General features: G+C 57.0%; 1 protein-coding gene across 1 annotated transcript in view; it reads left to right on the top strand.

Annotated features, from left to right (window-relative positions):
• The window catches only part of SPATC1 (spermatogenesis and centriole associated 1), a 22,369-nt gene continuing 2,336 nt past the window's right edge, over nucleotides 975-21,007 (top strand). Inside the window, 6 exon segments of the mRNA XM_021090548.1 lie at nucleotides 975-2,065; nucleotides 17,592-17,924; nucleotides 17,927-18,121; nucleotides 18,211-18,471; nucleotides 18,474-18,722; nucleotides 18,821-18,960. Of these exon segments, the coding sequence (XP_020946207.1) occupies nucleotides 1,855-2,065; nucleotides 17,592-17,924; nucleotides 17,927-18,121; nucleotides 18,211-18,471; nucleotides 18,474-18,722; nucleotides 18,821-18,960 (1,389 nt within the window). The 5' untranslated portion in view covers nucleotides 975-1,854.

Here is a 21,007-nt window from a genome sequence, read left to right as displayed (position 1 = left end):
TATTCTTAATGCCGCCGTTAAACAATCGCATACAAAGCCCGCGATGGGACGGTGGACGATCCGCGTTCCGTGAAGTCCGCCTTCAGAGCCGTGACCAAGCTAGTGTGTGACCGAACACCTGGGCACCAGAGCCCAAGCAGGCTGACACAGCCATGGTAACCATCGCAGACGGCAAGGAAGGCATCGCCCAAGGGCCGGCAGACGGGGGGGACTGGACGTGGACGCGGACCGAGGGGGCCGTGGCGAGCCGGGTTCCCCATGCTGAGCAAAGCCCAGCAGAGACGGTCTCTTGAGAGCAGAGGTGCGGAGAGGGGATCCGCTCCGCTGAGAAATCTCGGCCCTGCCCCCAGGCCAGAGCGTTGCAGCCGGGCCTGCAGCCTGCGGCGGCGTCCACGGGGAGCCCCCCATTGTGAGGTCCAGAGAGAATGCTCACTCAGGCTGACCCCCACCCTGGCTGACCTTCAGCTCCGTCCTCACCCCATCCTCCCGCCTGGAGTGTGCCCTCTGGCTTACAGCAGAAACTCACCATCCTGTGCTGTTCTAGAGCTGACGCCCAGAGAGCCAGGGGAGGTCACCAGGACGTGGCCTCACTTGACTCCCAAGGTCAGGCCTGAAAATTTCTCTGTGTGGACAGCTCTAAAAAGAGAGGAGTGCGGGAGGTCCCATCGTGGCGCAGTGGTTAACGAATCCCACTAGGAACCATGAGGTTTCGGGTTCAATCCCTGCCCTTGCTCAGTGGGTTAAGGATCCGGCGTTGCTGTTGCCATGGCATAGGCTGGCAAGTGTAGCTCCGATTAGACCCCTAGCCTGGGAACCTCCATATGCCGCAGGTGCGGCCCCAGGAAAAAGGCAAAAAGACAAAAAAGAGAGAGAGAGGAGTGCAGAGTTCCCTGGTAGCCTAGCAGTTAAGGATCCAGCATTGTCACTGCTGTGGCATGAATTAGAGCCCTGACCCAGAATTTCCACATCCCACAGGTGTAGCAAAAAAAAAAAAAAAAAAAAAAGGTGGAAGGGGAGTGCAATTAAGGACTCAGAGATCTGAGTTCTTGGAACCAAGATTGCAGCCTTGGGTCCTTAAAGGACTGCAGTTAGAAAAACTCAAGGACAGAGAATGGTGGGCACAGAGGGGGCACCACTGGGGAGTTTGGAACAGGGGAACCTGAGTCATCAGAAATGGAAACGCCAAGCTAAAAGGGGCCAACTGCTTGGACAAGGAAGTCCCTGGCCCAGAGGTCAGAGAAGGCTCTGAGCCCTGGGGTCGGAAGGAAGCACAGCCCAGTGTTCCAGGGTCCAAGATAAAAGGGCCTCAAGGGGAAGGCCGACAGGCTAAATCCAGGTGTGCCCAAGACCCAAGGAAAGGGCCCCTTCTCCAGGAAAGAACGTGATGAGTGTTTATGCAACAGCTATTTCCCGGGTACCTGCCTACCCTGCACAGGCCCGTCTGCTGGATGCTGGCCATGGCCCAGTCCTCGCCCTCAATATGCAGTGAGTGAAAGAGCGTTAAAGGGCTGACTGCGCAGAGCCAGGTAAGCGCTATGACAGAGGACACGACCGCGGGGGGAGCCTAGAGGGCAGCGACTAGGGAGCTTCACGGAGGAGACCTCTTGAGAGGGAAGCTGGCTGGACCTAGAAGGGTTGGTAGAGGCCAGGCCAAAGCAGGGCTGTGCATAGGCCTGGAGGCCCAGAGAGCAGAGAGGGCGCAGCCGCTGACCTCACAATACCCAGGGCCCCTGGGCCGGCCCTGCACCTGCAAACTCTGCTGCCCTCCTCCCGCCCGGGCAAGGCCGGGGGCCCTGGGCAGCCTCCAGGTGCAGCGGCCTCCCACGGGCTGCTCCCTTCCCGCTGCCCTGGGGCATGTCTCTACTCACCAATTATGAGGGGCTTCGGCATCAGATCGAGAGGCTGGTGAGGGAAAATGAGGAACTGAAGAAGCTGGTGCGGCTCATTCGGGAGAATCACGAGCTCAAGTCGGCAATCAAGACGCAGGCGGGCGGCCTGGCCATCAGCGGCTTCAGCAGCGGGCTTGGCGAGGTGGCAGCCGGCCCTCCTCCACACCAGGGTAACTGCAAGCCGCCTGAGCTGGAGAGAAGCGGGAGGGAAGGGTGAGACTGCCCCCAAGAGGAGGGGCTCTGTGTGCTGGGGTCTTGGGAATGGTAGAGCGAGGGGGGCAGCCAGCCACCCCCGCGGGCGCAAGGGCAAGGGGAGGGCGAGGACGCGGGACAAAGGGCAAACTAGGCTCCTGTCCCGTTCCCCCACCACGATGGTGGCACCCCCTGCCCACGCCGCTCCCCTCAGGTGACCTTCCAAGCAGCTCTGGGGCCATTGCGGCGGCGGCGCTCACCCTCAGCTCCCCTCTTCCCCCCCCCCGCCCCCCCGGCTCAGGAGGCCACCAGGCAGCTGACAGCCCGAGTCTCAAACCGGGACTGAAGTGTAAGGTTTGAAATCATTGGCGTGTGACAGAGCCCTGGGCTGCAGGGGTTTACAGAGCAGGGGGAGACAGAAGAAGGACAAAGAAGTGACAGGTGTTGCAGAAAGCAGTGGAAGGGACGGTCTTTGGGGTCAGGCCTGGAGCGGAAGGACCGGGCCAGGAGGCCTGAGGGGCCGCACCGCTGAGTGTGTGGCAGGAACAGGGCACGTGGCGGGCACCGAAGATATCAGAGGGCGAATTCCAAGGGTCACAAGGTCCCAGAGTGTGGTGACGAGTCAGTGGCTGTCACAGGGTGAAGGTGAATGGATGCAATGCCTCCGCCTTTGTTCCACTCGCATCCCTCCCCCACTCCGCAGTGGCCTTCCCTCCTGCAGAAGGCTGTGTGCCCGCTTTCCGGGGGGCCCTCTCCGTGCAGGCTTCGAGCCCACACACCCCTGAGGCGACCCAGCCTCGCCTGCCCCCGCTCTTCAGAGTCCTTCCCAGAAAAGAGGACTCTGCTCTTTCTCCGTCTCTGCCACCTGAGCCTCTAGAGCTCCGCAGTCCACCTGGACACTGCTGTCTAGAAAGGTCCCGGGTGGCTTCCTAGGTGCCACGTGCTTCTCAGCCTCTGCATGGCATTTGGGACGGAGGACCCTCTTCTTTCTGAGTCCCAAGAGCACCTTTGGCTGGGTCATCCCCCCCCGCCCCCTCAGCCAGCCTGCCCACCAGGGGCTTTGGCCGTCCTACAAGTGGCGCTGCCCCCAAGGAGTCCCTGGAACTTAGCTCACTCTAAGCTGCACCTGCTTCTGATTAAGAACCTGACCTTTCCACCAGGACACGAAACCCTCTCAGGCTTGTGCTCCTTCCCCACAGTCCTAATTCCACCTCGAAGTTCCCTTTACGCTGGAAAGCTGCCTCCCCGCTCTCTGCCCAGAGAGTTTCCTGCCACCCAGCCTGGCTAGGGCGTGGCACTGGCCTTCACAGTCGTCCCTTCCTGATCGCAAGCACAAAGGCCCCTCTCCTTGAAAAGATACATCACCAATGACTCTGAGATGACAGACAGAGTGACAAAAGTCAAGTGCTAGGGGAGGTAAAACACTTAGGAAATGTTACCGTTTAAGAAACTGGACTGTGGTTTCCTACCCCAAGCTAACCAAGCAAGCCTTCGCCTTTTATGGCTGATTCTTTTTTTTTTTTCCTTTGGTCTTTTTAGGGCCACACCAGCGGGATATGGAGGTTCCCAGGCTAGGGGTCGAATCGGAGCTACAGCTGCCAGCCTACACCACAGCCACAGCAACTCGGGATCCTTAAACCCCTTAGCGAGGCCAAGAATCGGACCCACGTCCTCCTGGATCCTAGTCGGGTTGGTTAACCGCTGAGTCACAGAGGGAACTCCAGGGTTGATTCTTAAGAGAATCCTTGGACCACTTATGCTTTTCCAACCCTGGAGGGTCAAGCTTAGGGGGTTAGGAGAGGTTTTCTGGAGCTGAGCCAGACACTGGCCGCAAAGGGGGAAAGGGGTATTCTAGGAGGAGGGACAGCTCGTGCAAAGGCCTGGGCCTGGGAGCTGCAGGAATGAGAAATAGATCTGTGTGGTTAAAGCCTGGGGGGTGTATATTAGTGTGCTGTGTGTGTGTGAGAGTGTGTGGGTGTGGAGTACGGGGGGTGTGTGTGAGTGTGAATGTGGTGTGTAAAAGTTCGTGACCCAGGAGTGTATAGTACAACGTGCATGTGTGGGTTGTGTGGTAGATGCATGGACATGTGATACAACTGGGTAAGTGACTAGAGTGTGTAACACATGTGCCTTGAGAGTGTGTCGTGAGTGTGAGAAAAGGGGTGGGTGTGGGGGGGTTGTCAATGTGTGGTATGCGTGTGTGAGTGCCTTGTGAGTTGTGTGTAATATGTGAGTAATAGTATAGTGTGATAGAATAGTGTTGCCATAGTATGTGTGTAAGTACACTTGTGAATGTATGTTTTCATGTGTGATACATGAGTGTGTAATATGTGGGTACTGGAGTGTGTTTCTGCTGTGTGTGCTAGTGTGGGGGGTGATGTGAGGGTGTGTGTAACGTTTGTTTTCGTGAGTGTATATGTGGGGAGCTGGGGAGAGTAGTGTGTGTCGGGGCCAGTGAGAGTGAATATTGCAGCTGGAGGTCAGCAGGGGTCAAGTTGTCAGGGACCATGAAGGACATGCTCAGGGGCTTGACTTGCTCCTAAAAGCAATGAGCAGGGAGTGCCCATCCTGGCTCAGTGGAAACGAATCTGACCAGCATCCATGAGGACACAGGTTCGATCCCTGGCCTCGCTCAGTGGGTTAAGGATCCGGCATTGCCGTGATCTGCGGTGTAGGTCCCAGCCATGGCTCGGATCTGGCGTTGCTGTGGCTGTGGTGTAGGCCGGAGGGTACAGCTCCGATGAGACCTCTAGCCTGGGAACCGCCAAATGCTAAGGGTTTGGCCCTAAAAAGACCTCCCCCTGCCCCCAAAAAACGCAATAAGCAGGCACCAGTGGTTTCCGACAGGGAGTAATCACGTTGGAAAGTCTTGCTTCAGAAAAACCATTCCAGCTGCTGTGGGGAAATGGGGGAAGGGCGACAAGACTGAGGCAGGGAAATGGATTAGACCGAGGCTCTTGGGTCACGCGCGCGGGGGATGACGGTGTAACCTGGCGGCGCAGAGAGACTGTTTCAAGCTACTTAGTGAGAAAACCAACGGCTTGGATGGGAGGGAGGAAAGAGAGGCCAGAACATGTCTGCCACCCAGAGCGACAGATACCTTCTGGCCACGGTGGGGAGGGGGGCGCCGCCACCTCCGGAAACCACAGGCCTGCCAAGACAGATCCCTGGAGTTGCCTCAGAGGACCTTCATCCGGTCCCTGCCTTCCCTGCCTGTCCCCCGGCCTGTTGCTTGTGACTCGCCTTCCTCACGCAGTCAGGCTCTTCATCTCAATCCGCTCTCCTGAACTCAACCTTGATTCCTCTTCCTGGGCCCACCTCTCTCTCTCTCCCCCTTGCACTCTTGTGCTCACAGCACCACCTCCTAAGCCCTCCGGTCTGGAGCTCTGGTCCTTCCCAGCTTCGGAGGAACACAGGATATGCAGCTTGGGCTCGTGGGTGTCCACAAACATGTGTGCCAGGCCCCTCACGGTGCAGGATGGAGCCCAGGCAGGAAAGAGAAGGGGCGTAGGATGAGGGTTATATTTGATCCTCAAGCCAAACCCAACCTTCCAGGTTGTTACAAAGATTTATTTTTTAGGTAAGCAAATAGAACGTAATTTAACAGTGTGTTAGCTTGAGTGATAACTTTTAACTGCAGTGACATGTCTCGTGTAAGCCTCCATTTGTGCCCTTGCCCAGGGTGAGCCTGGGAGAAGGAAGTTCAGTCTTGGAGGAAGAGAATAAGTTGTATTTTAGACCAACTGACTCTAAGACTTTCTCATGACATCCACAGGGAACATCCAGGAAGCAGTGGCCTGGGGTTCAAAGGAGAGGCCGGGGCTAGAAGGAAAAGACCCAGAGTGACTGACAACTGAAGCCACAGGAGGGGGTGGTGCTACCTGGGAAGAGAGTACAGTGAGACGAGACCAAGGACAAGTCTTTAGTAGGGACAGGTAGAGAAGCTGGCGAAAGCATAGTGTCACAGAAGCCAAGCGACAAAATAAAGGCTGCCTGAGAGATCAAGCAAGAAAAGTGCTAATGACTTGGCGCTGTTAACCTTGGTTAGAGGGGTTTTGACCCAAGCTTGACCGAGGTCAAGAGTGAGTGAGAAAGCGGAGGGAGGAGACGGTTGACACTTAGTTCCCGAAGTGGGGCTGGAGGGTGGGAGGAGTAGCTGAGGAGGGGCAGGCAGGCCACAGCTTCTTTCTGAGATTTATATGTAAAGGGAAGGAGCCAACAGAGATACTGGAAGCTGTGAGAGAGAACAGGGTTACTTTACGGAGCAGAGGCTGCCTTGACTGAAGGAAGAACAGCTTTTCCACTGGGTGGGAAAGGAAGGAGAAGGGGAAGGGGGAGTGAGAATGCCAGGAGGGAAGCTAAAGAAACCTCAGAACTGTGGCTTCAGTTTCCTGGGTAAAATGTCCTCGGAGAGCAAGGGGAGGGAGAGAGAGATGGAGAAGGTCTGAAACAGAAGGAGCAGAGGGGAACCTGGGAGATGTGTAACAGGCCCCAAAGGCACCGGCATGTATGCATTATAAAGGCAGCGGCCACGACTTTCTCCAGCAGCATTTGGGGGGCAGGGCGGAGGTGGGGGCAGGCAGACAGAGCTAAGGACCACTCAGCAAGTTTGGGCACATCTCAGAGGGACGCGGGCTGTCAGATGAGAAGAAAATAGAGGCCAGTGTTCCAGAGATCTAGAGAGGCTGGTGGTGGTCTTCCAAGCAAGGCAGAAGGTACAATTTTGTGGCCAGAGCGGGTAATCTGAGTAGACACTGGCTGTGGGCCAAGCGGGTGGGGCCCTGGCAGGTGGGAGGTGGAGCCCGGATGGGATCAGGACTGCAGGGCCTCCTGCCCCCTCAGAGCTCTGTGCTGGGAGGGCTCCGCAAAAAGAAGATGGCCGGGGAGTCAGGGCTGCTGGAGCAGAGAGGAAAAGAGGGCTGCCCTGAGCGCCCAAGTCACTGGAACAGGGACTGCCCCCCAAACCGGCTCCTGCCGGCGCTGGCCAGACCAGGGCCTCCCCACAGAGGTAGTCAGGACAGGACAGGCGGCTGTCAGGCTGTCAGGGCAGGGCCTGGAGGGCTTCCGCGGCTCTTCTTTCTGGGCGCCCCCCCAACTCCCCACTCCTTCCTCACCCAAGCCCCAGCCTTCCCAGACGCCCTCCCCTGCTGCCCGCTCTCTTCTCTTGGGGGCTGCAGGCTGCTGGTGGAAGCTTTCTCAGGCAGGGAGCAGCCTTTCTCCAGCCCTGCTCCCCACAACCTCCCCGCCCCTCCCACCAATCCCGGAGCCTCCATCGCCCCCAAGGCCTGTTCCCCTCAGGTTCCTCCCCAGGACCCGACCTCTCACCTCAGGCCCAACCCTACCCCACCCCACCCCCAGCCCTGACCCTACACTCCAGCCCCAGGACTGACCGGAGCCCTGCGGATCCACCCCTCCTGGGACCGCAGCCCTCCCGCAGGACTCAGCTTCCGCTTAGGACCCCTGACCTTCCTCAGAAACTGCAACCCCCCCCCCCCGAAACGCCACCCCCTCCGGCAGGACCCCATCACCTTCAGACCCCGCCCCCTCAGACCCCGTCCCCCCAGACTCCGCCCCCTCAGGCCCCTTCCCCTCAGACCCCTTCCCCTCAGACCCCGCCCCCCTCAGACCCCGCCCCGTCAGACCCCGCCCCTTCAGACTCCGCCCCCCTCAGACCCCGCCCCCCTCAGACCCCTTCCCCTCAGACCCCGTCCCCCCTCAGACCCCGCCCCTCAGACCCCTTCCTCTCAGACCCCTTCCCCTCAGACCCCGCCCCCCTCAGACCCCTTCCCCTCAGACCCCGTCCCCCTCAGACCCCGCCCCCACAGACCCCGTCCCCCTCAGACCCCTTCCCCTCAGACCCTTTCCCCTCTCAGACCCCTTCCTCTCAGACCCCTTCCCCTCAGACCCCGCCCCCCTCAGACCCCTTCCCCTCAGACCCCGTCCCCCCTCAGACCCCGCCCCGTCAGACCCCGCCCCTTCAGACTCCGCCCCCCTCAGACCCCGTCCCCCCTCAGACCCCTTCCCCTCAGACCCCGCCCCCCTCAGACCCCTTCCCCTCAGACCCTGTCCCCCTCAGACCCCGCCCCTCAGACCCCGTCCCTTCAGACCCCGTCCCCCTCAGACCCCGCCCCTCAGACCCCGCCCCCCTCAGACCCCGTCCCCCCTCAGACCCCTTCCCCTCAGACCCCTTCCCCTCAGACCCTTTCCCCTCAGACCCCTTCCCCTCAGACCCCTTCCCCTCAGACCCTTTCCCCTCTCAGACCCCTTCCCCTCAGACCCCGTCCCCCTCAGACCCCGCCCCTCAGACCCCGTCCCCCCTCAGACCCCTTCCCCTCAGACCCTTTCCCCTCTCAGACCCCGTCCCTTCAGACCCCGTCCCCTCAGACCCCTTCCCCTCAGACCCTTTCCCCTCTCAGACCCCGCCCCCTCAGAACCCGCTCCCTCAGGATCTGCCCTCCTCATAGGACCCTTGACCCCCACAGAAACTGCCTGCACTCGGAACCACAACCCCTCTCAGGACCCCATCTCCCCTCAGGGCCCGCGCCTCCTCAGGACCTGTAACCATCCCACCATCATTCACCCTTCCTGTGCTTAGAACCCTCAGTTCTAGCCACCTTACCTCTCCGACCTCTCCGGCCTCTCCGGCTTGAGTCAAGCTTCGCGCAGGGGCTTCCCGCCCAGACCCTCCCCAGGCCCTGCCGCTCGGGGCAGCGCGGAGTAACTGCCCCCACACGCCCCGCCCACCGGGGCAGCCGGGGTAACTGGCTCCGCCCACAGGCCCCGCCCACCGGGGCAGCCGGGGTAACTGGCTCCGCCCACAGGCCCCGCCCACCGGGGGCAGCCGGGGTAACTGGCTCCGCCCCCACAGGGCCCCGCCTTGACTCCTGGCAAAATCACTGTCCGCGCCTCAGTCCTCACGTGGACCCGGGTGTCAGTGGTCCAGCCGACCTTGACCGCCTGAGGGCCCGGGCTACCTGCTCTTCACCGGGGGCTGGTCCTCGCGGGGCCAACGTCCTCGCTTGGGAGGAAGGATCCAAGGCCTAGAGGCCGCTGCAACCCAGAGCCCAAGGAGGAGCCAGGGAGATGGTGCGTGGGCGCTGCCGCGCCGTGGGCTGTGGGACGGCCTCGTGGTTACCAACGCGACGAAGGGCGGGAGAGCTGAGGGTAGGTGTCCGAAGTCCGCGGCAGGAAGAATGGAGCTGCCCATTCAAGGAGCAGGTTGGAGGAGAAATCAAAAGTTCAGTTAATGAGGGAGTTCCCGTTATGGCTCAGGGGATTAAGGACCCGACAGTTGTGTCTGTGAGGATTTGGGTTGGATCCCTGGTCTGGCTCAGAGGGTTAGCAGTCCGCGTTGCCACAACTGCTAAAGTGGGTCCCAAGTGTGACTTGGATTCCATTCCCCACCCCCACCCCGGGAACTCCATATGCCATGGGACAGCCAAAAAAAAAGTTATGTTTTTATGTATGTAAAATAGGGTTAAAACAATCACTTGTACATTTCTGCATTGGGACTGGAATCTTGTTTGTTTTGTCCACATCATACAAAAGTTCCCTGGCCAGGAATTGGACCTGCATGCCACAGCAGTGACCCAAGCCACAGCAGTGACACCCTGCTGAGCCACCAGGGAACTCCCAAGGGACTGGAATCTTTTAAACAGAGGCTTGACTCTGGGCTCCTGTTGGCTCAGAATCCTATTGTTCACACCTGATATCCTGTCATAAGTATTACTAGTGCTTTGCAAACTGGTGTCCCCATCTCACAGCAAGCTTGCTCCTGATATTCTCAGTAGTGACCCTAATGGGTCAAAGACCCATGGACACTGTACATGACTGAGGCCACCACAGTCTTGGCCCTGAGCAGTGGATGCACTCTCCTGTGTTCTGCACCTGCATAAAAATGCACTGCCATCCAAGGATGCACGTAATTGGTTTGTGAACTATGAATGTGTCTTTGCTGCAACCCTAAATGCCTATGACATCAATGAATCTTTTTTAAAATAATTACTTTATTGACATATAATTCACATATCTTACAATTCACTCATTTCAAGTGTACTATTTATTTATTTATTTATTTATTTTTGCTTTCCTAGGGCCACACCTGCCACATATGGAGGTTCCCAGGCTAGGGGTCAAATCAGTGCAACAGCTGCCAGCCTACACCACAGCCACAGATCCAAGCCACGTCTGCCATGGCAACGCCAGATCCTTAACCCACGGGTCGAGGCCAGGGATTGAACCCACCACCTCATGGTTCCTAGTCAGATTCATTCCCCCTGTACCACGATGGGAGTTGCTAAAGTGTACGATTTAATGGGGGTTTTTTTGGTATATCTGCAGATATGTCTATAAACATCACCACACTTTTGAAACTCTTTCATCACCCCAAAAAGAAACACTTTAGCAGTCACACTCCCTCCACCCAACTCTCCTCAGCTCTAAGCCACCACTCATTTACTATCTGTTCTCATGGTTTGTTTATTCTGGACATTCCAGAATTGTACATCACTACCAGCAATGTATGGGCATTTCAGTTTCTCCACGTAGTTGCCAGTACTTACTATCTGACTTTTTTTTTTTTCCCACCCTGTGGCATATGGAGTTCCCTGGGCCAGGGATCAGGTCTGAGCCACAGTTTCAACTTTCACCGAAGCTCCCAGTGCTCCAGAGATGCCACTGATCCTGTTATGCCGCAGAGGGAACTCTCCTGACTTTTGATTATAGCTATCCTGGTGGATGTAAAGTGATATATCACTGTAGTTTGTTTTTATTTCTTTATTTGTTTTTGCTTTTTAGGGCCACACCCTCAGCATATGGAGGTTCCCAGGCTAGGGGTCTAATCGGAGCTGAGGCTGCCGGCCTACACCACAGCTCACAGCAACTCCTGATCCTTAACCCACTGAGGGAGGCCAGGGATCAAACCTGCAACCTCATAGTTCCTAGTTGGATTCATTTCTGCTGCGCCACAACGGGAACTCCTGGGCCCATTTTTAAATTGAGCTGTTTGTCTTTTATTATTGAGTTGTAAGAATTATTTGTGTGTTCTGGATTTAAGTCCCTTATCAAATATATGGTTTGCAAATGGCTTCACTTTTTTTTGGTTGCACCTGAGACAAGTAAAACTTCCCTGGCCGGGGACAGAACCGGTGCCACAACAATGACCTGTGCCACATCTGTGGCAACACAGGATCCTTAACCCACTGAGCCACAAGGGAACTGCCCCAGCATGCTTTTGTGAAAAAGATTCTTCATTCCCCATTGAATCTTCTAGTCACTCTTGTCAAGAATCAGTTGACCATAGGAGTTCCCATTGTGGCTTTTTGGTAACAAACCCGACTAGTATCCATAGGGACACAGGTTCGATCCCTGGCCTCAGTCAGTGGGTTAAGGATCCAGCATTACTGTGAGCCGCAGTGTAGTTCACAGACGAAGCTCAGATCCCGAGTTGCTGTGGCTGTGGTGTAGGCTGGCAACTGCAGCTCCAAATAGACCCCTAGACTGGACCCCTAGACCCCCTTCCATATGCTGTGGGTGCGGCCCTAAAAAGACAAAAAAAAGAAATGCAGCAGATTTCATACATTAATTTTATATCCTTGCCAAATTCATTTATCAGTTCTAGTAGTTTTTTTGTGTGAAGTCTTTAGGGTTTTCTATATATAGTATCATATCGTCTGCATATAATGACAATTTTATCTCTTCCTTTCCAATTTGGACACCTTTTCTTTCTCTTTCTTCGTTTCTTTCTTACTTTCTTACTTTCTTTCAGGGTTTCCCACCTACAGCATATGGAAGTTCCCGTCTAGGGGTTGATTGGAAGCGGTAGCTACCAGCCTATGCCACAGCCACAAAATAACCGTGAAATGAGCCTCATCTTCAACCTACACCTCAGCTCATGGCAACACCAAATCCTTAACCCACTGAGTGAGGCTGGGGACAGAACCTGAATCCCTATGGGTACTAGTCAGATTTGTTTCCACTGAGCGAAAACGAGAATTATGATACCTTTTGTTTCCTTTTCTTGTCTGATTGCTGTGGCTAGGACTTCCAATACTATGTTGAATAGAAGGTGAGAGTGGGCATCCTTGTTCTGTTCCTGATCTTAGTGGGAAAACTTTCAGCTTTTCAGAGTATTGTATTGAGTGTTCCCGTCATGGATCAGCAGAAATGAATCTGTCTAGGATCCTTGAGGACACAGGTTCCATCCCTGGCCTGGCTTAGTGGGTTAAGGATCCGGCATTGACATGAGCTGTGCTGTATGTCGAAGATTTGGTTCGGTTCCTGCCTTGCTGTGGCTGTGGCATAGACCGGTGGTTCCAGCTCTGAACCAACTCCTAGCCTGGGAACTTCCATATGCTGCAGGAGCGGCCCTAAAAAGCCAAAGGCCAAAACAAACAAACAAACAAAATAAAACAAAACAAAACAAAACAAAAAAGCCAAAGTATTATATTGGCTGTGGGTTTGTCAAAAGTAGCTTTTATTATGCTGGCATATGTTCCCTCTATACCCAATTTGGTGAGAGTTTTCTTTCTTCTTTTTCAATATTGCTTTGGCAATGTTGGGTCCCTTGCAATTCTACCTGAATTTTAGGATTTGCTTCTCAATTTCTACAAAGAAGCCAGCTTGGATTCTGATAGGGAGTCCACCGACTCTGTAGATCAGCTTGGGGAGAAGAGCCATCTTTACAACATTGCAGTTTCCAATCCATAATTTAATTACCTCTTCCAATCCATTAATTTTCTATTTATTTAGAACTTCTTTAATTTCTTTCAACAATGTTTATAGTTTTCAGAGTTTTGCATTTCTTTTTTTTTTTCCACTACTACCTGCAGCATATGGAAGTTCCCAGGCTAGGGGTTGAATTGGAGCTACAGCTGCCAGCTTACACCACAGCAACAGCCACAGCAATGCGGGATCCGAGCCACATCTGCAACCTACACCACAGCTCACGGCCAGATCCTTTTTTTTTTTTTTTAATTTATTTTAAAAAATAAATCTGGAATCTAATATACGGCACAAATGAAACCTTCCACAGAAAAGAAAATCATGGACATGGAGGACAGACTTGTGGTTGCCAAGGGGGGAGGGGGAGGGAGTGGGTGGATGGGGAGCTTGGGGTTATAGATGCAAACTATTGCCTTTGGAACACATAAGCAATGAGATCCTGCTGTGTAGCCCTGGGAACTATGTCTAGTGACTTACGATGGAGCATGATAATGTGAGAAAAAAGAATGTATCAACGTATGTGTGACTGGGTCACCCTGCTGTACAGCAGAAAATTGACAGAACACTGTAAACCAGCTATAATGGAAAAAACAAAAGTCATTATAAAAATTTTTTAAATTGTATTAGAGTTGATTTCCAGTGTTCTGCTGTACAGAAGAGTGACCCAGTTACACATATACATACTATTTTTTTTTCACATTATCCTCCATCGTGTTCCATCTCCGATTCTTTAATCCACTGTGCTGGGCCTGCAGAGACACCACGGATCCTGTTGTGCCATAGCGGGGTCTCCTGAAGCTTCCATTCTAATTGAGGGAAACAGGACAAACCAATAACTTAATGTAGTGTCTTAAAGAGATAAGTGCTAAGCAGCAAATAGTCCAGAAGGGGAAGGAGCAGGTCGGCTGAAGGGAACTGGTGATTTGGGCTGGAGGACCTCACTGGGGAGGTCGCAGGTGAAGGGATGAGGGGGCTACCGGGGCCAGCTGTGCACCTGGAAGAGTGTTCCAGGCAGAGGCATCAGCCAGTGCAGGGACAGAGACAAGAGTGGGCCTGGAGCACTGGAGGAACCACGGGGAGGCCCGAGGGGCTGAAGCAGAAGATGCCAGGGGGAGGCTGGGGGGAACAGGGTCAGAGAGATAAAAGGCCAGATCTGGGGGCCATGGATGGCGGCCTAGAACTGAGAACAGGATGGCGAGCTAGCCTGTGGGTATTTTAATGAGAAATGGGTGTCTTCCCTGGAATGCTCCGGCTGACGTTGGGGGCGCCTGCAACACAGGCAGCGTGCTGTTGCTTCGGACCGGGGAGGGCGCTGGTGGCACGCGTGCTTCATTCCGAATATTCTTGAAGGTGTGGCGACAGATGGGACGTGGGATGTGAGTGAAAGCGAAGGGTCGAGGCTGCACTCTTTGGGGCCTGAGCCGCTGGAAGGGCAGAGCTGTCTGCTGGCAGCATGCCCAGCTGCAGAGGGAGCAGAGTCGTGGCAAGCTGGAGCCCCCGCAGAACCCAGCAAGAAGTGGGTCAGCCACAGGGCGGGAGCACCAGCTGAGGAGCCAGGCAGTGAGCAGGGCGTGCTGGTTCCAAGGGTCTGAGCGGCCGCAGCTCCCGAGGAGAGGCAGCCAGAGGGGAGCTTGGGGCAGCGGAAGAAAGAAGGGGAGTGGGACCTGCAGCGCCTGGAGGAGGCCACGTGCTCAGGAGCCTGGCCTGCTAAACCGAGACCGGTCTCAACAAGGAGGAGCGCCCCGACGCGTGCACGCCGCAGCCGCAGCCCGCGGTGAGAAGAGCCCCTGGAGGCCAGCGCTGGGTTCTGCAGGGGGATCACGGCCGCTCCAGAGCGTGTGCGTGGACAAGGTGGGGGGCGGCGAGGGCCTGCGTGGCAAGGGCAGGGAGGAGGAGAAGATGAGCTGAGACGGTGAGTGGGCACCGCGCCCAGAGACGTCTTCAAGGGACCCAAGGAGATCGGTGGAGGGGGCGTCGGCGAGGTGGAAACCAGACCCCTGGGTCTCAGAGCCCCAGAGGGCCGGGCTGTGCGGGGCCCAGTGCCTCAGGACCCTCCCCTCTCCCGCCGTCCTGCAGACGCTTCTCAAGGGGGCCTGTTCTGTGTCATCCAGGCCCTGGGCTCCCTTCAGGGGAGAGGGCTGAGAAGGACAGATGCCCGACGCGCAGCCGCAGCCCACCTCCGCCCTCGGCCTGGCTGGGGCTCCTCTCCGTCTCCACGGCTACTTCCCTGGGGCCCACAAGCTCTCTTGTCTCCTCAATCCTAAAGCAAAGCTCCAAAAAGCCAAAACCAGATATGAGAGACGGGTTGATTTGAATCTGAAATTTTAATGTATTGCCTTGGAAAAATTACAAAATTAAAAATAAAGCGGCAGGACGTCCTGGCACAACGCTGTGCCGTGTAGCATGGGGCTGACAGACCAGCCAGGGACGTCCAAGGGAGTGCCAGATGTTTCTGAGGGGGCTTAAAGCAGATAGATTTGGCAGCGTGCATTCAGAACCTCTAAAATGTCTGTTTTTTGGGAGGGGGAATCAATAACAAAGATTTATGTGCGTTCCCACTGTGGCGCCGTGGGTTATGATCGGTTGTTGCCATGGCTGTGGCATAGGTCACAGCTCTGGCTCAGATTCAGTATCTGGCCTGGAAACTTCCATCTGCCGGGGTGGGGGCAGCCAAAAAACAAAAAGATTTATGAGGAGTTCCCTGGTGGCACAACACGTTAAGGATGTGGAATTGTCACCGCTGTGGCTCTGGTTACAGCTGTGGCTCTGGTTACAGCTTTGGCAACCAGTTCGCTCCCTGGCCTGAGAACTTCTGTACTCTGCCAGCACAGCCAAAAATAAAAATAAAAATGGGAGTTCCCATCGTGGCGCAGTGGTTAATGAATCCGACTAGGAACCATGAGGTTGCAGGTTCGATCCCTGGCCGTGCTCAGTGGGTTCGGGATCTGGCATTGCCGTGAGCTGTGGTGTAGGTCGCAGATGTTGCTCGGATCCCGAGTCACTGTGGCTGTGGTGTAGGCCGGCGGCTACAGCTCCGATTCGACCCTTAGCCTGGGAACCTCTATATGCCGCGGGAGCGGCCCAAGAAAATGGCAAACACACATACACACACACACAGACAAGATTTATGTAGTAAAATATCTGTCCCTGGGAAAACTGGAATAACCTGAAACACCCAACAGTTGGAATAGACTCCGTGAACAACGGCACAAGAAGGAAGCCGCTGCGGCCACCAGACGGGCTGTTTTCCAGGAGCGAGGGCCCTGCAGGCAGCCGAGGTGTGTGTCCTGTGAGAAGAGCGCAGCTTGCAGGGACCCGGGGGACCAACACTTGCGCGTGGCCTGGGAGCTAAGAATGGCTGAAAGAAGATCCCAAAGAAAATACTATTTTGTGACATGCGAGAAGTATGTGGCGGTCAGATATTAGCGGCCATAAACAAAGTTCGGTCGCTGCCGTCCACACACTCCTCCCGGCCTTGCCCGTGGCTGCTTGTGTGTGAAAGCAGAGCCGGGCCGCTGCTGTAGCGCCCAGGTGCTCCGAAAAGCTGGCGATGCTCACTCGTTTACCCGCAGCTCTTGACGGACAGGGGTCAACCCTGATGTACAGAAACACACGGAGAGTCTTCAACGCAACTCGGACCTTTTCACCACGAAGGACGGTGGGATAATCAGACCACCCGCGGGTTTGGGGCTTTTTTTTTTTTTTTTTTTTTTTTGTCTTTTTGTCTTTTGAGGGCCACACCCACAGCATATGGAGGTTCCCAGGCTAGGGGTCTAATCGGAGCTGTAGCTGCTGATCTACGCCACAGCCATAGCAACGCCAGATCCAAGCCTCGTCTGCGACCTACACCACAGCTCATGGCAACACCGGATCTTAACCCACGAGGTCAGGGATTGAACTCGAAACCTTATGGCTCCTAGTCGGATTCGTTAACCACTGCGCCACGATGGGAACTCCCTACCCATGGTTTTTAATCTTTTTTAACTTTTCTGTATTTCTATTCTTTCCCTGTAAAAAGCATGTACTGCTTTTTCTTTTTTTTTTTAAATGTGGATTTGTTTTCCTTTTATGGCCACACCTGCAGCATATGGAAGTTCCCGGGCTAGAGGTTGAATCGGAGCCACAGCTGCCGGCCTGCGCGCAGCTGCAGCCGCTCAGGAGCTGAGCTGTGTCCTTGACCCCACACCAGAGCTCACGGGAACAGCAGATCCCCAACCCACTGGGAGAAGCCAGGGATCAAACCCGCATCCTCATGGATGCTGGTAAGATTCGTTTCCACTGCCCACAACGGGAAGTCCCTGGAAGTTTTCAACCAAATGGCACACTCACCCCCCTCCATGGGGCCTTCTCCAGCAAATAGTGGCGTCATTCAAGAGCAGTCTCCTTGGCAGCCCAGGGAGAACAGGCTCGGAGCCTGGCCGTGCGCTGGCCTCCCCCATAGTTCCCCCGCAGGCCGTGAGGCTCCGCTGTCCTCAGGAGGGCAGCAGCAGGGGAGGCCCGCGCCCTCCCCACCAGGAAGCAGAGGGGTCAGCGTGTGTGGACCTAAGGGGCCGGTGCCTGTGGAAGGTCCCTGCAGTGGGGGCGGCAGCGGTCGTGGAGAAGCTGTCCCAAGAGGGACAAGGCTCCCTCAGAGGGCAGATCCCCGGGGAGGCAGAGGGGTCCCGGTCCGGCTCTCCGAGGCGGTGAGGCCCCGACTCAGCCAGCTCCTCGGAGGCAGACAGCACCTTGGTGCAGGCGCCCTCCCCCGTGGGCCCGCCTGGGGTCTCAGTGCTTCCTCTGTGTCTCCAGGTGTCTTCCTGCCCCCGGCCCCGGCGGCAGCAAACGAACCTGTCCTGGAAGAAGTGGGGATTGTGGCGCTGGCACCCCTGGCCGACATGCTCAGCAGCCCGCAGCCCAGCCCCGTGGCAGCCCCCATCGTGAGCCCCCTGACAGGCCCTCTCAACGTGCTGCTGCCCTGCCCAGGGCCCGTCTCACAGAGCAGCCCACTCACCAACCTCCTGACTGGCCCCCTGAGCAGCCACCTGGCCAGCCCCGTGGCAGTGTCCCCGGCAGGCACACTGGCCAGCTCCCTGGGCCTGCCCTCCACCGGCCCCCTGACTCCCAGCAGCCCCCTGGCGGCCCCACAGCTGTGTCTCTGAGCAGCCCCCTGCTGACCTCCACGGCTGCCCCTCCAGGTGTCTCTCAGAACCTTCTGGCCAACCCCATGAGCAATCTGGTGCTGTCGGAGCCCCCCAGGGTGCGGCTGGCAGAACCGCTCCAAGGATGCCCCTCTGGACCCCATCCCTCAGCTGCCGGGGGACCTGCTGCCACCAGCAAAGGTAAGCAGTGCGGGGGAGGGGCAGCAGGGCGCGGGGGAGGGTCCTGCCTTGTTCTAAGCCCTCTCTCGGCTCCTCTCCCTTGGCACCAGTCCCACAGTCCACTGAGCAACCCCAGCCAGCCCAGGAGCAGGAGCCCCTCAGCATGACGTTTGTGGGCACACCCATCCAGACCTCCACCCCTGTTGGTGCCCTGGGCACACCCGGCCCCGTGACAGCCTTCTCCTACGGCACCTCAGACGCCCGGACACAGCCTGGTGGCCCCCAGGGACCAGCGGTTCCTGCCTCTGTCCCCGCCTCCACTGCCTCCCCCAACATCGCAATCCCCGCCCCTGCCCCCACTCCTGCCCCCCAGCTGCCGCCAGCTACACTTCCTCAAGCACCCCCCACCTCTCCGCCCGGGCGCACCACTCCCCCACCCGGCCCTCAGCCACCCCCCACTCCCCTCCACACAACCCCCACTCCCCTCCTCGAACCTCGTCCTCCCCGGCCTCGGTCAGCGACACCCGAGGTCCACGCCCAGAACCGTCTCGGAAGAGCATCCCAGAGCTGGAGCGGAAGCTGGCCCATCGGAAGAGCAGCAAGTTCCCTGACGGCCCCCGAGGTCAGCATGCGTCTGGGTCTCCTCTGCTGCCCCTGGAGACGCCCCTGTGCTGCTGGCCAGGGCCACTGACCACTTCCTCCCTGCCCTGTCGTCCCCAGAGGCAAAGCACCTGGCCTGGGAGAGGCTGGTGGGGGAGATCGCCTTCCAGCTGGACCGCAGGATCCTGTCCGGGATCTTCCCCGAGCGCGTGAGGCTCTACGGCTTCACCGTCTCCAACATCCCGGAGAAGATCATCCAGGTGTGCTGTGCCTGCCACCCACGCCAGGGGCCTGCCACACCCTCCCGGGGCGGGGGCTCGCCAGCCCTGCAGGGCCGCTGGGGCCCTGCGCTCCAGCCGGGCAGCGTGCCAGATCTGAGGGCACCCTGGGAGGCAGGAAGCACAGCGCTCAGCTCAAGTGGCCAGCAGGGGCCTGGCCCCCCAGAGGGTCCCCAGCACCGTCAGGACTGTCCCCTTTGCCACTGCGATGGCCTCCAGCCTGCCAGGTCCGCTCCCCGGGGCCCCTCTGGAATCACAGAGCTGACGCCTTATGCCTGCTGACTCGCCCTGTCCGTGTCCTCAGAGGTCACTGGGAGGCACAGGGGAGACAGGTCTCAGTGCCTCTGAGCAGCTGGTGGCCTGGTGGCCTGGTTTTCAGGCTAGGCTCCTTCCAGTGTGTTCCCAGCATGCCATCCACAGAGCCTGCTCCTGCCCGCCAACCCACTTGGGTGTCTCCCTGCCATCCTGGGTGGGAGGCACCAAGGAGCAGAGCGGTCGGGGGTGTGGTTGTGCTGGGGCCCCTTCCTCTCAGGCCATCTTTGTCCTGGGGGGACGGGGGTTGCAGGCCTGGGTCTGATGGGCGGGAAAGACTTCTGGTTGCAGTGGGCTCATCTGTGGTTTGCTTTGAGCTGCCGGCCTCTCCCTTTCGTTAAGGTGTCCTTCGGTCAACGTGGTCAGAATTAGCCGCCTTCTCCTTTAGTGTTTGTACTTTTCATGCCACGCTTTAAGGCTGGAGCTGCCCAGCCTGCATTAGCCTCCCCTCCCAGCCCGTGTGTGTGTGTGTGAGGATATGAGTGTATGAGTGTGCGTGTGCCTGTGCGTGAGTGACCCTGCCCAGGCACCAACGTCCTAACCATGGCAGGCGAGGAGCCGGGCCAGCTCTTCCTCCAGACTGCCTTAGCTCCTCTTGGCCCTTGGCTCTTCAACATGAATTTTTTTTTTTTTTTTTTTTGTCCTTTTCTAGGGCCACACTTGCGGCATGTGGAGATTCCCAGGCTAGGGGTCGAATCGGAGCTGTAGCCACTGGCCTACACCACAGCCACAGCCACACCAGATCCAAGCCATGTCTGTGACCTACACCACAGCTCACGGCAACGCCGGATCCTTAACCCACTGAGCGAGGCCAGCGGTCGAACCCGCAACCTCATGGTTCCTAGTCAGATTCGTTAACCACTGTGCCACGACAGGAACTCCACAATATTTATATCTTTAACATGCTGCCTCTGACACCTAGGTGACAAAGACTGCATTTAATCGTAATCAAGTCTAGTTGCACACACAGAAGTTAGACAGAAACTCTGAAAAGAGGTTTCCAATTGTCTGAAAATGCCTGTTTAGGAGTTCCCATTGTGGCTCAGCGGGTTAGGAACCCAACTGATATCCATGAGGGTACTTTGTTCCCTGGCCTCACTCAGTGGCTTAAGGACCCAGCGTTGCGGTGAGCTGCGGTGTAGGTTGCAGATGTGGCTTGGATCCCTTGTGGCTGTGGCTGTGGTGTAGGTCAGCAGCTGCACCTCCACTTCGACCCTTGGCCTGGGAACCTCCATATGCCGAAGGTATGGCCCAGAAAGGAAGAAAGAAAAAGAGAAAGAAATTGCCCCTTTAAATGGAAGCTGTGAAGCCCTCCCCTTCGCCGGGGATCTGCGTCAGGGCCCGGCATACAGCCAGCCGCCTCAGCCCAGGGGTAGCAGGTGGCAGGTCTGGATGGGTTGTGGTCCCCGCAGTGGCTCACAGTCCCCAGTGTGGCCCAGGGAACTTCCACGGGCTGCAGGCCAAAACAAAGTCGTCCACCCACCGTGCTCTGCGGTTCGTCTGGGTGTGACCAGGGGCAGGTCCCCTTGCCCAGCCACGGACGTTGTCTGACACGGGGCCTGGGAACAGGCAGGTGGAGGAAGACGTCTCAGGAGCCAAGAGGAGCCCGAGGCAGGAAGGCAGGCCTGTCCTAGGGTCCCCAGGCAGCAGAGGTGCTCAGCAGGGGGCTCTGCGTGCACCTGCCAGAGGCCAGGAGTCACTTCGGATGAGCCCGAAT

This window comes from Sus scrofa, chromosome 4 (genome assembly GCF_000003025.6).
Source record: "Sus scrofa isolate TJ Tabasco breed Duroc chromosome 4, Sscrofa11.1, whole genome shotgun sequence".
Taxonomy (NCBI): Eukaryota; Metazoa; Chordata; class Mammalia; order Artiodactyla; family Suidae; genus Sus; species Sus scrofa.
Note: the sequence above shows the minus strand (reverse complement) of the source record. Positions and strands in the feature narration are given on the sequence as shown.